General features: G+C 40.4%; 1 protein-coding gene across 1 annotated transcript in view; it reads right to left on the bottom strand.

Moving 5' to 3' along the window:
* Window positions 1-12,841, bottom strand: part of b4galt6 (UDP-Gal:betaGlcNAc beta 1,4- galactosyltransferase, polypeptide 6) — a 109,209-nt gene that overhangs the window by 39,642 nt on the left and 56,726 nt on the right. Inside the window, exons 2-5 of the mRNA XM_063060157.1 lie at window positions 9,018-9,137; window positions 3,608-3,721; window positions 1,472-1,596; window positions 401-517 (exon numbers count right to left, since the gene is read on the bottom strand). Of these exons, the coding sequence (XP_062916227.1) occupies window positions 401-517; window positions 1,472-1,596; window positions 3,608-3,721; window positions 9,018-9,137 (476 nt within the window). The remainder of the gene's footprint in view (window positions 1-400; window positions 518-1,471; window positions 1,597-3,607; window positions 3,722-9,017; window positions 9,138-12,841) is intronic.

Below are 12,841 nucleotides of genomic sequence, written 5' to 3'. Positions count from 1 at the left end.
AAGGAAGCCATGGTGTAATCAAATTAGCAATAGAAGCTATTGAGAATGGTACGTGCACCAGTCATATTAAGAGAGAAACAGTGGTCTTTTGTCACTCCTGGATTTCATTGTTTCTTCATGCCCATCATTCTCACACCAAATTCAATGCATATCACTCCCGATGTCGTAGTTGATGCTCCACCAGAAATCAAACAATATTCTTAAAATAGTGCAGGAATCCCATATTTCATTAACTAATCTTGAACACATTACCACATTCAGCATGGGAGGAATGGCTATTCAAATTACTCCATCCAAATGGCACACTTTTGGGCTGCAGTCTGACTTTACCTATGAAAAATAGTCATAAATAACTTGGTATCCAGTCACATTCTACATCAGTAACTATGAAAGAATTTACCTGCTCAATAACATAGAAACCAAACTGCACATGTTGTCTCTGAAGCATTGGAATCAGATGTCGAAATAGGATCGGAAGATGTTCATGACGATTGCGGAATGGAATAAGGATGGCCACCTGGAAAAAAATTATCTTAGCAACTTTATAGGGCATTGGGGAGTAAAAGACTTTTTTTTTAAAATCATGAGTATTGATAAGATAGGATGGTCATAGTCTTTTCCCCGGGGTTGGGAAGTTCAAAACTACAGAGAACAGATACAATAGGGGTTAAGAGATTAGAATGGTAGCTTCTTTACACAAAGGGTATAGCACCTGGAATGAGCTGCCAAGGAAGTAGTTGAAGTGGATACAATTGAAACATTTAAGAGGCATTTATGTAGGTACATGAAGGAGAGGGGCTTGAAGGCCTGTTTCCATGGTGTATGACTAAACATTCACTGGACATTATATAGTTGAATGAACCTTGGGAGAACAGTTGAAATACCATTCAATTTAAGATTACATTAGGGCTGAACGCATCAATTATTTACTTCCTAAAAATCAAAACATACCTCCTACCTGCCAGTCCCAATATTTACCACACATTAGAATCTAAATCATTACCAGGCTGTGCCCTTACCTACCGAATGCTATGACTTTGGAAGTTGCATACAAATTTCTGGGAAAATAAACTAATCCAATTTTACCATCCTACTAGAATAAATCCAAAGGAGTTTCATGTTGAGCTGTAAGCCAATCACTCATTCTGTAATAATTCCTCCCACTTTGTTGGGATTTGTACTTTGACAAAAGAGGGAACTAAATAATGTTATTTGTGATGTGGATGATAGTGTTAATTCAGTATTTATTGTCTTTCACTACTTTCCCTCCAAATTAAAAGATTACTTAAGACAGTTAAATAATGGAACTGGAATCACTCATCAGCTAGAGTGGTTAAAGGTGGTTTCTTTCCTCAAATTTTAGCAACTAATTAAGAATGCAGCAAGTTGGGCAATTTTCTTGGGAAGATTTATTTTCTTTAGAACTCACTACAAAGGTATATGGATTTGGATCAACACTTCAACATCTCACCTTCCAGCGGGGCTTGCAATCACCTGGCTTCCAGTGACCTCCATATTTTATATCTCTATCTTTTGAAAATAAATGCTGAATTTCTTCCATGCTGATTTCGCTCATGTTAACATCTATAAGCCCCTCTGAAAAGACAAAAAGATATTAAAACAAGAGGGCTTGCATATATAAAATGAGCCAATATTCCAAATATATCAGATGATTGAGGATGTTCTTAGTTTTCTTCCGTAACAAAATTTGTTCAAACTGTTCCATAATTTTGCTCCTACAGCACCAATTATTTCCACTTTGCATAGTTCCTTCTGGTCCACAAACACAAAATGGCCCAGTTAGATGCTCTGTTAAAAAGCAATGCCCAGCACTTGGAACAGGGCTGAACAAATGCTGTCACATTCTACCAACCCAGACAAAATGTCCGATTTCCAGGAAATAGCTCCTCAAAACCCTATCCACGATCTGTCTGTGGAAATGGATACATGCCTTTAATATAAAACAGTCCAGAACCAGACAGCATGGCCTCAGAATAAGGGCCATCCAGTTAAGACTAAGATATGTGTGTATTTCTTCTCTCAGAAGCTTCTTGGTCACAAGTGTTGTGGGTTAATCCTAGTGTTTTAAACCCAACACATTCCAATCAGCAAGGTAGTGAACAGTTATAGAAAAAGGGTAGGAATGTGAACTTCGGGAATATCTGATCAGCCATGATCCTATTGAAAGGTAGAGCAATATCTCTCCTTATGGTACATGACCACTCTGCAAGTCTTTGAATGACTGACAACGCTATGCTCCAAAGTATTGCCTTATTTCTGATGAACATAATCCAAAATGTTAACTCAGTTTTTCTTTCACCAAAGGTCCTGCCTGACCTGCCAAACATCTCTAGCATTTCCTGCTTTTACATCTTCTCCGTCATCTACCTCGGTAGCAGAAGTATTGTCTGGTCCCATTTTTACCTACCCAGGTAAATGATTATCAGCAATGAACTTCGTTTTCTAATCACACACTATTGCCTCTGTTGAACCCCAAGGATCCATCTTATTGTTCAGCAACATGCTACCTCCCGGAGAGAAAGGTTACATGAATCTAACTGTTAAAACTAGCATATTTTGTCTCACAGCCTACCTAACAAAATACTGGGAATTAAAATCCATTATTTTTAAACCCCTTCATAAATTATGCTCTCTAAGCTACTACCCTTTTCTCTCCCCAAGGCTAAATCAGATTGTCAACATTTGATTCCAAAATGAACTACCAACCTGGACCATCACCAAGAATGCACAGCTTTAACATTTCCTAACTCCATCGCTGGCTGGCTCATCTGCTGTAGAAAGTCTTTTACCCACCTTGGCAATTCTCCAGTCTTATGAACATGAGCTTATCCAAAACTCTGGTTTCTGCGCAAGTTTTGTTCACCAATTGCTTTCATTATCACTCATTCATGTTCATTCCAGATCTGGCAATGACCATTATAAAATTCCTTCTTTGGTGTCAAATCCCAAGTCTTTTCTTCCAGTTTGTTTTCTTTCTATATTTCTCCTGAATAACTGGATTCAAATTCTGGCCAAAATGCACATCACCAATTTAGATATCCATCATTAATTGTCATGCTTCATCAGCCAGAACCCATAATTAGTTGTTGTACATCAACTCTGAAGGACAAGTATCTAGGCTAGTTTCCTGCCTATGAGATTCTCCTGAAACATGCCTCTCCAGCCAGGCATCCAGTCAACCATTGCTGCTTCACCCGAAATAGACTGGTTTGGTACTTGGTTTGCTATCTCCAAGCAGGTGGCACAGGATATGTGTATTAAATTGTAAAATTCTATACAAACAATTTGCCATCATTATTTCAGAGGGAGGTTCAACTTAATCATTGTTAGTTCAAGATGCGAATATCAAAGATTTACTATTCACAAGGTGAAATAATCACATCCCTCCCCAACATTAATATACAATAGCCAAAAGGGTATAGACCCCAGCTGACATCTCATGCAGTCACTAAAATAATCTGTTGACAAGATGGATTACTGAGTAAAGCAATGGTTGGAGAAATAAAATTCTACTGTAAATCTTCCCTTTTTTCCACACTTGAAAAATTGCAAATGTGTGTTTTTTTTAAATTCAGAGATTACTCACTCATTGACGGCAGCTTTTCTGGACAAGGCAAGCCTGGAGAGTAAGTGAAGTCTTCTGGAAGATATGTTCCACCCTGACCAAGGTATTCACTTGAATTATATCCTTCAAGATAATCTATATGAAAATCAATAAAGTGACAAGGTCAATTAACACACGAGAACTCAGGAGTGCATCCTAAATAATGTACTGGAATAACATTAATATCTTTTATCAAGAACACAACTATTTGATGCTGTAATTTATTAACTATTTTACATGCAGAGAACTAATAAGTTAAAAATGGCATATAATCAGACAGCACACCGAAGGATCCAGAAAGTTGGTTATTTAGAATTGAAACATAGAACAGTACAGCACAGGAGCAGCCACTTCAGCACACAAAGTTTGTCTAATCATGGTGCTAACCCCATCTGCCTGTACATGGGGTGCATCCTTCCACTTCTTGCTTGTCCATGTGCCTGTATAAATGGTTTTTAAAAGTTGCTATTGTATCTGTTTCCCCTATATCCCCCAATCTTTATAATCATTAGCTCAGAAGGCCATCAATGCTTAACCCTTGAACACAGGAAATCAGGGTTTGTAGGGATATGATGATAAATGAATTTCAGGCACGGGTTCAACCTCACCTTGGGGAATGCCAGTAAGTTCAATGAATTATGGCCATATTCCTACTTTAACTTATGCTGTGGTTTTAAAGCAAGAGACCTTCACTGACAAGGAATAGAAGTTCAAAGTATCTTATTACGAAGTATGTACACTTTACACAACCTTGAGATCCGTCTCCTTTCAGGCAACCACAAAACACAGAACCCCAATAGAACTCATTAAAAACAAAAGACAACCATCAAACACCCAATGTGCAGAGAAGAAAAAAAAACAAATTGTGCAAACAATAAAGCAAACAGCATTCAGAACGGAAGTTCACAATGCCAGGCATCACTGCAGCTGATTCAGAAGTCCACCAGTTGCAGGCCACAGCCTCAGTCCAGCAGAGCCCAGCAAACCCCTCAGCAGTGAACTGAACTGGCCTCTCACTTCCGAAACCGACACTGGGACAATTTCCATCTGGCCCGGTGCTTAAATCATCCAAACTTCAGGTCATTCCTTGCCCACAGGCTCAGGCTCTGTCACCTCAATATGGCAAGTATCCTGACTTTTCCATTTGGGCTCCACTCTTATAATCCATTAACCTCAGATCTTTCCATGCCTTGCCTCAACCTCATCAAATTGCCTCCATCCATTAGCAACTCTAGCTCTGATATAATGCAACTGCCCTGCCCCAGCGAGATTCCAGCCACACCATAAAAATGCCAGATTGTATAGGCGATTCAGCTCAACACCAACAGAAAAGTCACAGGCCACTGTTTGCAGCAATCATTTCCAGAAAAAGTGTGAATAACGAAGCAGTTAGTTGTTTTTTTGTTTCATTAGCCACTAGCAAGTTGTTGATTAAACCAGTAAGTAGCACCATCTTAAACTGGGGGAGAAAACACCCGGGAGTAAACATACAATCACTACTTCACTACAAGGTTACGTACATTAACACAACTGTAGGGTTATGTCACTTGGAAAAATTGTCATTCTAATTTGGAATTTGCATCTCAAAAAAGGCAAAAGAAGTGTCAGAATTTCAAAGTCTGGATTCAGAGGTAGATGAACTTAAATACTGGGCTCAGAACTACAATATTTCCCTTCCATTAATCATAATAGCCTTTGGGCTCTCATCTGGTTTAGCAGCCTTTTGTGCTGCAGCTGGTCAAATCCAAACAAACATCCACTGTCTATCCTGTTATTTCCTCAAGGAATTGCAACAGATTTGTCAAGCAAGAGTTTCCCTTAAGGAATACATGTTGACCTTGATCAATTTTATCATGTACCTCCAAGTACCCAGAAACCACATCCTTAATAATGGACTCCAACATCTTCCCAACCACTGAAGTCAACCTAACTGGCCTATAATTTCCTTTTTTTTTGTCTCCCTCTCTCAAAGTGTGGCGTAACATTTGCAATTTTCCAGTCCTCTGGATCTATTCTGGAATCTAGTGATTCTTGAAAGATCACTAATGCCTCCACAATCTCTTCTGCTACCTCTTTCAGAACTCTGGAGTGTAGTCCATTGGGTCCAGGTGACTTATCCGCCTTCAGACCTATATCTATTTCTATAGATGCAACAGGAGATCATCCTGACTGGTTGCATTACAGCCTGGGACAAAGGTTTCACTGCACAGGATTGCAACAGGCTGCAGAGTGCTGTTGACTCATTCAGGTCCATCACAGTCACAACCCTCCCCACCATTGAGGCATTTTCAAAAGGCAGTGCTTCAATAAGGCGGCATCCATCACCAAGGACCCTCCCCATCTGGAACATGCCCTCTTCTTGTTACTAACAATCAAGGTGGTGGTAAAGGAATCTGAAAACCCACATTCAGCAAATCAGAAACAGCTTCTTCCCCTCTGCCATCAGATTTTTGAATGGTTCATGAACACTACCTTGTTATTCCTGTTTTTTGTGCACTACTTCTTTATTTTTGTAATGAATAGTACATGTGTCTTTGCATTGTATTGCTGACACAAAACAACTAATTTCAAATCAAAGTGTGTTATAATAAGAGGCAGAGAATAAACGAGTTGGGATGTTACATTCCAACAGTGAGGACAGACAGACCATCGTGTGCAGTTCTGGTCATCACAGTACAGGAAGGAGGTGACTGCAATGGAGAGAACAGAGGAGATTCACCAGTAAGTTGCCTGGGTAGGAGGACTTCAACAATACAAAATATTGGATAGGTTGGGCTCACTGTCCCTAGAGTGATGACGACTTGAGTGTGACCTAATAGATGTGTACAAGATTATAAGCAGCATGGACAGAGCAGATGATTAAAATCTTTTTTCCATACTAGGAGTATCAAAAAACACAAAAGGGCAGATGTTTACAATGAAAAGAAACAGAGTTTGAAGGGAAATGTTTGTCTGATTCTCACACATATACAAATACACCACTCACACAGTGGTTGATACCTAGAACATGCTACCAGAGGTACTGTTGGAATAAAATACAATTACTACATTTAAAAGGCCTTTGGACAGGCAGGTAATGGAATGATATGGTGCTAATGCAAACAAATTAGGTGAGAGATGAGTGCAGATGGGCACACAGGTCAATAAGGATATGTTGGGCCCTATGACTCATTTCATTGCCATTTGACTATGACTCCAATATTTAGTGATAGTTGCCTGCAAGGCCACGAAGGCATTTCATTAAGGTTAACCACCAACACCCAGCCTCCCCCAAACCCCAGACAGCAAACATTTTGCAGGAAATGGTGCAAGGAAAAGCCTGACAATTACACACCTGTAAGGAAACTTAATGGAAATAATTCTGACATACAGAGTAAATGATCACTTGGAAAGGTAGGGACTCAGATAACCATCAAGGAAATACAGGAGATTGCAGATATTGGAATCTACAGCATCAAGCAGACTACTGAAAGAACTCAGCAGATCAGGCAGTATCTGTAGAGGGAAATAGATAGCTAATGCTGTTGGGTCACGACCTTTTATCTCATAGCCAACTTGGCTTCAAGAACAAATCCTGACTGAATTTTTTTTGACGGTAACAAAGTGTATTGATGAGAATAGTGCAGTAGATGTAGCTTGCATGGACCTCAGCAAGGCATTTATGAGGTCCCATATAGCAGAAGGGTTCCAAGGTAAATGAGTAAACTGGATCCAAACTTGACCTGGCATTAGGATTCAGAGAGACAGTAGAGGGCAGTCTTGCAATTGGATGCTTGTGACTAGTGGTTTTCCACAGAAATCAGTGCCAATGACCTGGATGTGGATATAGGAGACATTATCAGCAAGTTCACGGATGACAGGAAGATTGGTGGAGTTGTTGATAATATGGAGGTTAATTCTTGGTTGTTGAAAAGATAAACTGTTTAACAGCAAACATCCCTGAGTTAATTTCTACTCATTCACTATTTGAAACTAATAAATGCTGGAATTATCAAAAGAAAACAGACATCCTTGCAAAGAAAGCAACACTGGATACAGTTAAGGAAATAGAATACTGATCTTATTGATCAGAAAACATTGTCAATTAATAATATCTACTGCAAGTACAACAAATGAATTGTGTGAGTGTACATGACAGCAAGTACTCTAAAGTCTGTAAATCATAGACACATTAGGATCAGGCATTAGTTGACTTGAATGTTTTGAAAGTAGTCAATCACACAGTAAGAATTTGGTAGAATGGAGCACATTTCCCATCCAGATTCATATCTGGAGAGTGACCAATGAATTGAGATAGAACCACAAGAGGCCTAATCTCAACAACATACTGCTCACAACACTGTGGCCTACAGGGCCTGTTCCTCAGTTGTACTGTTCTACATTCTAAAGGAACAATAAATTAATAACTTATTTCACAAAGCCATTTTGCTAACTAAGCCTACTCCTGCTATATTTTCCAATACAAGGTAGCCTACCAAAGGATTTTGGGGCAGAAAGACTAAGACATAGGAGCAGAATTAGGCCATCTGATCCATTAAGATTGTTCCAGCATTCAAGCATGGCTGATTTTCCTTCTCAACCAAATTCTCCTGCCTTCTTGTATCCTTGACACCTTTACTAATCAAGAACCTATCAAACTCCGCTTTAAATATATCCACTGACTTGGCATCCACAGCTGATCTGTGGCAATGAATTCCACAGAGTCACCACTCTCCTAAAGAAATTCCTGTTCATCGCTGTTTTAAAGGGACATCCTATTCTGAGACTGAGCCCTCTGGACCTCGATTCCCCCACTATAGGAAATATCCTCTCTACATCCATTCTACCTACAGCTGGCCTTTCAATATTTGGTAGGTTTCAATGAGACTCCTCCCTATTCTTCTAAACAGTGTGTATAAGGCCAAAGCCATTAAATGTTCCTCATATGTTAATCCTTTAAGCCTCTAATGCCAATACATCTTTTCTTAGAAATGGAGTCCAAAACTGCTCACATTACTCTAAATGTGGAGTGACTAAGGCTCTTTTACATCATTGCTTTTATATTGTCCTCTCGAAATGAATACTAACATTGTATTTGCCTCTCTTACTGCTGACTCAACACGAAAGTTAAAGGAGGAAGCTGCAAGGGAAGAGCTAACTTGCCTGATTCAGCAACAGCTCTGCAACAGGCTGTGACCACGCCTTGTTACAAGGTAAGATTTGCAACTTGTAATTTGAGTCATGTAATTGGAGCAAATTTAGTTCATTTCATTTGCAGTTTCACATCACTGCTCTGACCATGTAAAATTATTTGGATACCTGCAGCAGTCTCTATTTTAAAAAACATACTGTATGGGAAATTTGATGTTCAAGTTCTTTAAACAGTTGTGTCACAATAACAAAATCTGCCCACCTGTACCATTCAGAGTATTATTCCTTTTTGTATAGTGGTCTCGAATCAAGATGCCAATAGTTCTCACATTATCCCTCAACATCTTGCCTCGTGCTTGCATCATGAAGAGGTAGGTATTTGCTGAAAGATAGCACGGTTAAACAAATTAATTGACATTTAGCACCAACTTTCAAGTAAACAACCAAACATAAAATTGATTATTACCATATAATCTATAATCTTTTTCCAATTTAAAAACAAGTGCACCAATTGCCTGTTTTTTTTTAAATAGCTTGACTGATCCTTTTGAGAAACCAATAGTCTAACAAGTGGACTGAACACAAGTCAACTGCTTTCAAAATGTTAGAAGCACATTTCCCCATCAACATCTCCTCCACCCAGTCCATGTTACTGCACTCTTGGAAATACTTAAAATTATTTTATTGTTTATTTTTATTTTATATTTGGAAATGTCCTAGAAGCACCACTTAAACTGATCAACCTTGATTAGCTTTTAGTAAATTTAGTCCATTTCAATTTCCAGCAAATATTTAAAGATTTAAGTTGTTCATCAGGGTAAGACAATATTGTACTATCCAAAAAAATCCAGTATGAATAGAAATAAGGAAAGTGATCATAAAGTGATGACCCATATTTCCTAGACTGCCCCAAACACTTTAGATGGTCATCGTTTCCATATACATCTCATTTTATTACACAAAATGATACAGTCAACTAAACATTACAATGCAACATCCAAGTACCTCCAAAAAGTGAGACAGGTCCTAAAAAGCCAGCTGAATGTGAAGAATAAGATCAGAGCCATCAACACATTTGCCCTACCAGTCATCAGATAACCAGTAGCAACAGTGTGCTGGCCAAGGAACGAACTGGAAGCTGCTGACATCAAGACCCAGAAACTACTAATAATACACGGGGGATTCCATCCAAAGTCGAGCAACTCAACACCTGCCTGAATAAAGGAGCACAGGGTCTTAGAAGTGTCAAGGCCACAGTCCTTGAAGAAATGGAAAACATCCATGAGTATGTCATGAAGATGGCCCCCCAAGGACAACCTGCTAGGAGAATACCTCAAACAGCAGATAGGGGATATAGAAATGGAAGTGTGTGAAGCAGAGCCAGAGGACCAGAGGCCATGGCAGGATAAGCCACTGCACGGGATGTACCATCGCCCCAGGAGGTTGTGGAGGCCAAGTCTCTGGATGCTTTCAAGAAAGAGATGGATAGACCTCTTAAAGATAGCAGAATCAAAGGTTATGGGGATAAGGCAGGAAATGGATTACTGATTCTGGATGATCAGCCATGATCACAGTGAATGGCGGTGCTGGCTCAAAGGGCCGAATGGCCTACTCCTGCACCTATTGTCTATATCAGAAGTGGCTGATGTAAAAATCCCGCCAATAGCTGGAAATGGCAGGCTGAGTGACCGCACAGAGGCATTGCTCATGGCTGCACAAGAACAGGCACTGAGAACAAGAGCAAAAGAAATAGGCGTTTATCACACCAGATAAAACCCAAAATGCAGACTGTGCAAGGAATCTGCTGAAACCATCCAGTGGATAGTAGCAGGGTACAAAATCCAGGTAAGGACAGCATACACTGAACAAAAAGTCAAAGCTGCAAAAATTTTGTACAGGAACATCTGCACTGAGAATGGATTGGACACTCCCAAGTCCAAATGGGAAACACCAGAGAAGACAGTAGAGAATGACTGAACTAAGATCTGTGGGATTTCCAAATACAGTCTGATAGGCAGATACTGGCCAACCAAATAATAGTAATACTGGACAAGGAAGAGAAGAAAGCATTAACAATGGATATGGCAATCCCAAATGACAGTAACATCAGGAAGAAAGAACATAAGAAGCTGGAGAAATACCATGGCTTGACAGAGCAGACAGAAAGGATGTGGAAGGTTAAAGTCAGAGTAATCCTGGTGGTGATAGGAGCACATGGATCTGTGACAGCTGGACTGGCAGAGCGGCTCGAACAAATCCCGGGAACAACATCTGAGATCTCATTCCAGAAGAGCGCATTACTCGGAACAACAAAGATACTGTGCCAAACCCTCAAACCCCCAGGCCTCTGGTAGAGGACCAGAGATTGAGGGAGAAATGCACATACGCACCAGCCATATGGGATGAGAAAAACATGTATATTAAATAGTTAAATTTAAAATAGTGCAAAACAGAAATTAATTATATGTATATACCTCCTTCCTTATGGTAACAGTGAGAAGAGGGCATGTCCTGGGTGATGGTGGTCCTTAATAATGGACGCCGTCTTTCTGAAGCATCGATCCTTGAAGATATCTTGGATATTACAGAGTCTAGTACCCAAGATGAAGCTGACTAGTTTCACATCTTTCTATAGCTTCTTTCAATCCTATGCAGTAGCCACCACCCCGCCACCCCACACCAGTGATGCAGCTTGTCAGAATATTCTCCACAGTACATCTATAGAAGTTTGTGTTTTAGGTGACAATGTTATTTATTACATCTAGTTCTGTCAATGTCATCTCCTCTACATCAGTGAGATCAGACACACACTGGCCAACCATCTTGCTAAATCTGCTGCGCTTGCTGTACCTCCCAGCTGCCAGCCATTTTGATTATCTTGCCCTTTCCCACAATGGCCTGTCTTGTCCTTAGCCTCCTCTAGTGCCAAGGTAAGGCCAAACATAGGTGAAAGAACATCACAACCTTGCAGAACATTGAATTCTCCAACAACCAGTGACTGCTAACCCTCTGCCCCTTTCTCTCTCCACCTGAACTACATACCCCCATCACCGTGATTGGCATGAAGTAACTGACCCCTCCCATGCCCTTGCCATCTGATCAGCACCCTGCTCATAACCCATACACACTTCTCACTGGGTCCACTCCCCTCCCCCTGACCATTGCCCACCTGGCTCCACTGTAGCTTTGAGGTTTCGCGTGATGCTATTGCAGCTCGGGGAATCGGAGCTTGGAGTTCAATTTCAGCATCCTCCAAGAAGTTTGTATGACGTTCCTGTGAGAATGTGGGCTTCCTCCAAGTGTGCCACTTTCCTCCCTCAGTCTAAAGACATAGCAGTAAGTAGGTTAATTGGTCATTGCAAGTTATCCTGTGATTATGCTAGGGTTAAATAAGTGGGTTGCCGGGCAGTGCAGCTCATTGGGCCTGTACCAGGCTGTATCTCCAAATGAGACAAAGTAAAATAAGTTTGATTCCATCCTCCAATTCCTTCTATCAGATTCCATCACCTGCAGCCCTTAGCTGCCTCCACCTATCATTTCCCAGTTTCTGCCAGTACTTCTACTTTCCCCTCCTTCATCTGTCTATCAACTCTTCCTCACCTGGATCCACCTATCAACCTGCCAGATCTTGCTCCATCACTTCCCTCCTCCTTTTTATAGAGGCCATCTTCCCTCTATCTTCCAGTCCAGATAAAGAGTCTCAACTTGAAACATCAAGTGTCTACATCCCTCTACAGATGCTGCCTAACCTGCTGAGATCCTTCAGCTTTTACTGTGTTAGTTAAGGCCTTCATTTGTTGGAATGCCAGACTCTGAACCATCTTAGTGTAAAGGTATGACTGCAATCAATGGAGAGATTTTGCCCTTGATGCCCTCTTACCAGTGCAACTTGATGCCACACCTGACAAAAAAGGTATCAAAGGCATCGCTGTCACTTTTTTGGACTAAGAGGGCAGTAGTCCTGGTAAAGTCATGAATCTATACAGGATTTTTAAATGCTACAACAGCACTGTCAATATTTTTTTTAAAAAGTGATACAGGGAATTCGGTGTAGACCAACTGGGCAGCAATTAGCTGGAATGAATT

The sequence above is a fragment of the Mobula hypostoma genome, chromosome 1 (genome assembly GCF_963921235.1).
Source record: "Mobula hypostoma chromosome 1, sMobHyp1.1, whole genome shotgun sequence".
NCBI classification, from domain to species: domain Eukaryota; kingdom Metazoa; phylum Chordata; class Chondrichthyes; order Myliobatiformes; family Myliobatidae; genus Mobula; species Mobula hypostoma.
Note: the sequence above shows the minus strand (reverse complement) of the source record. Positions and strands in the feature narration are given on the sequence as shown.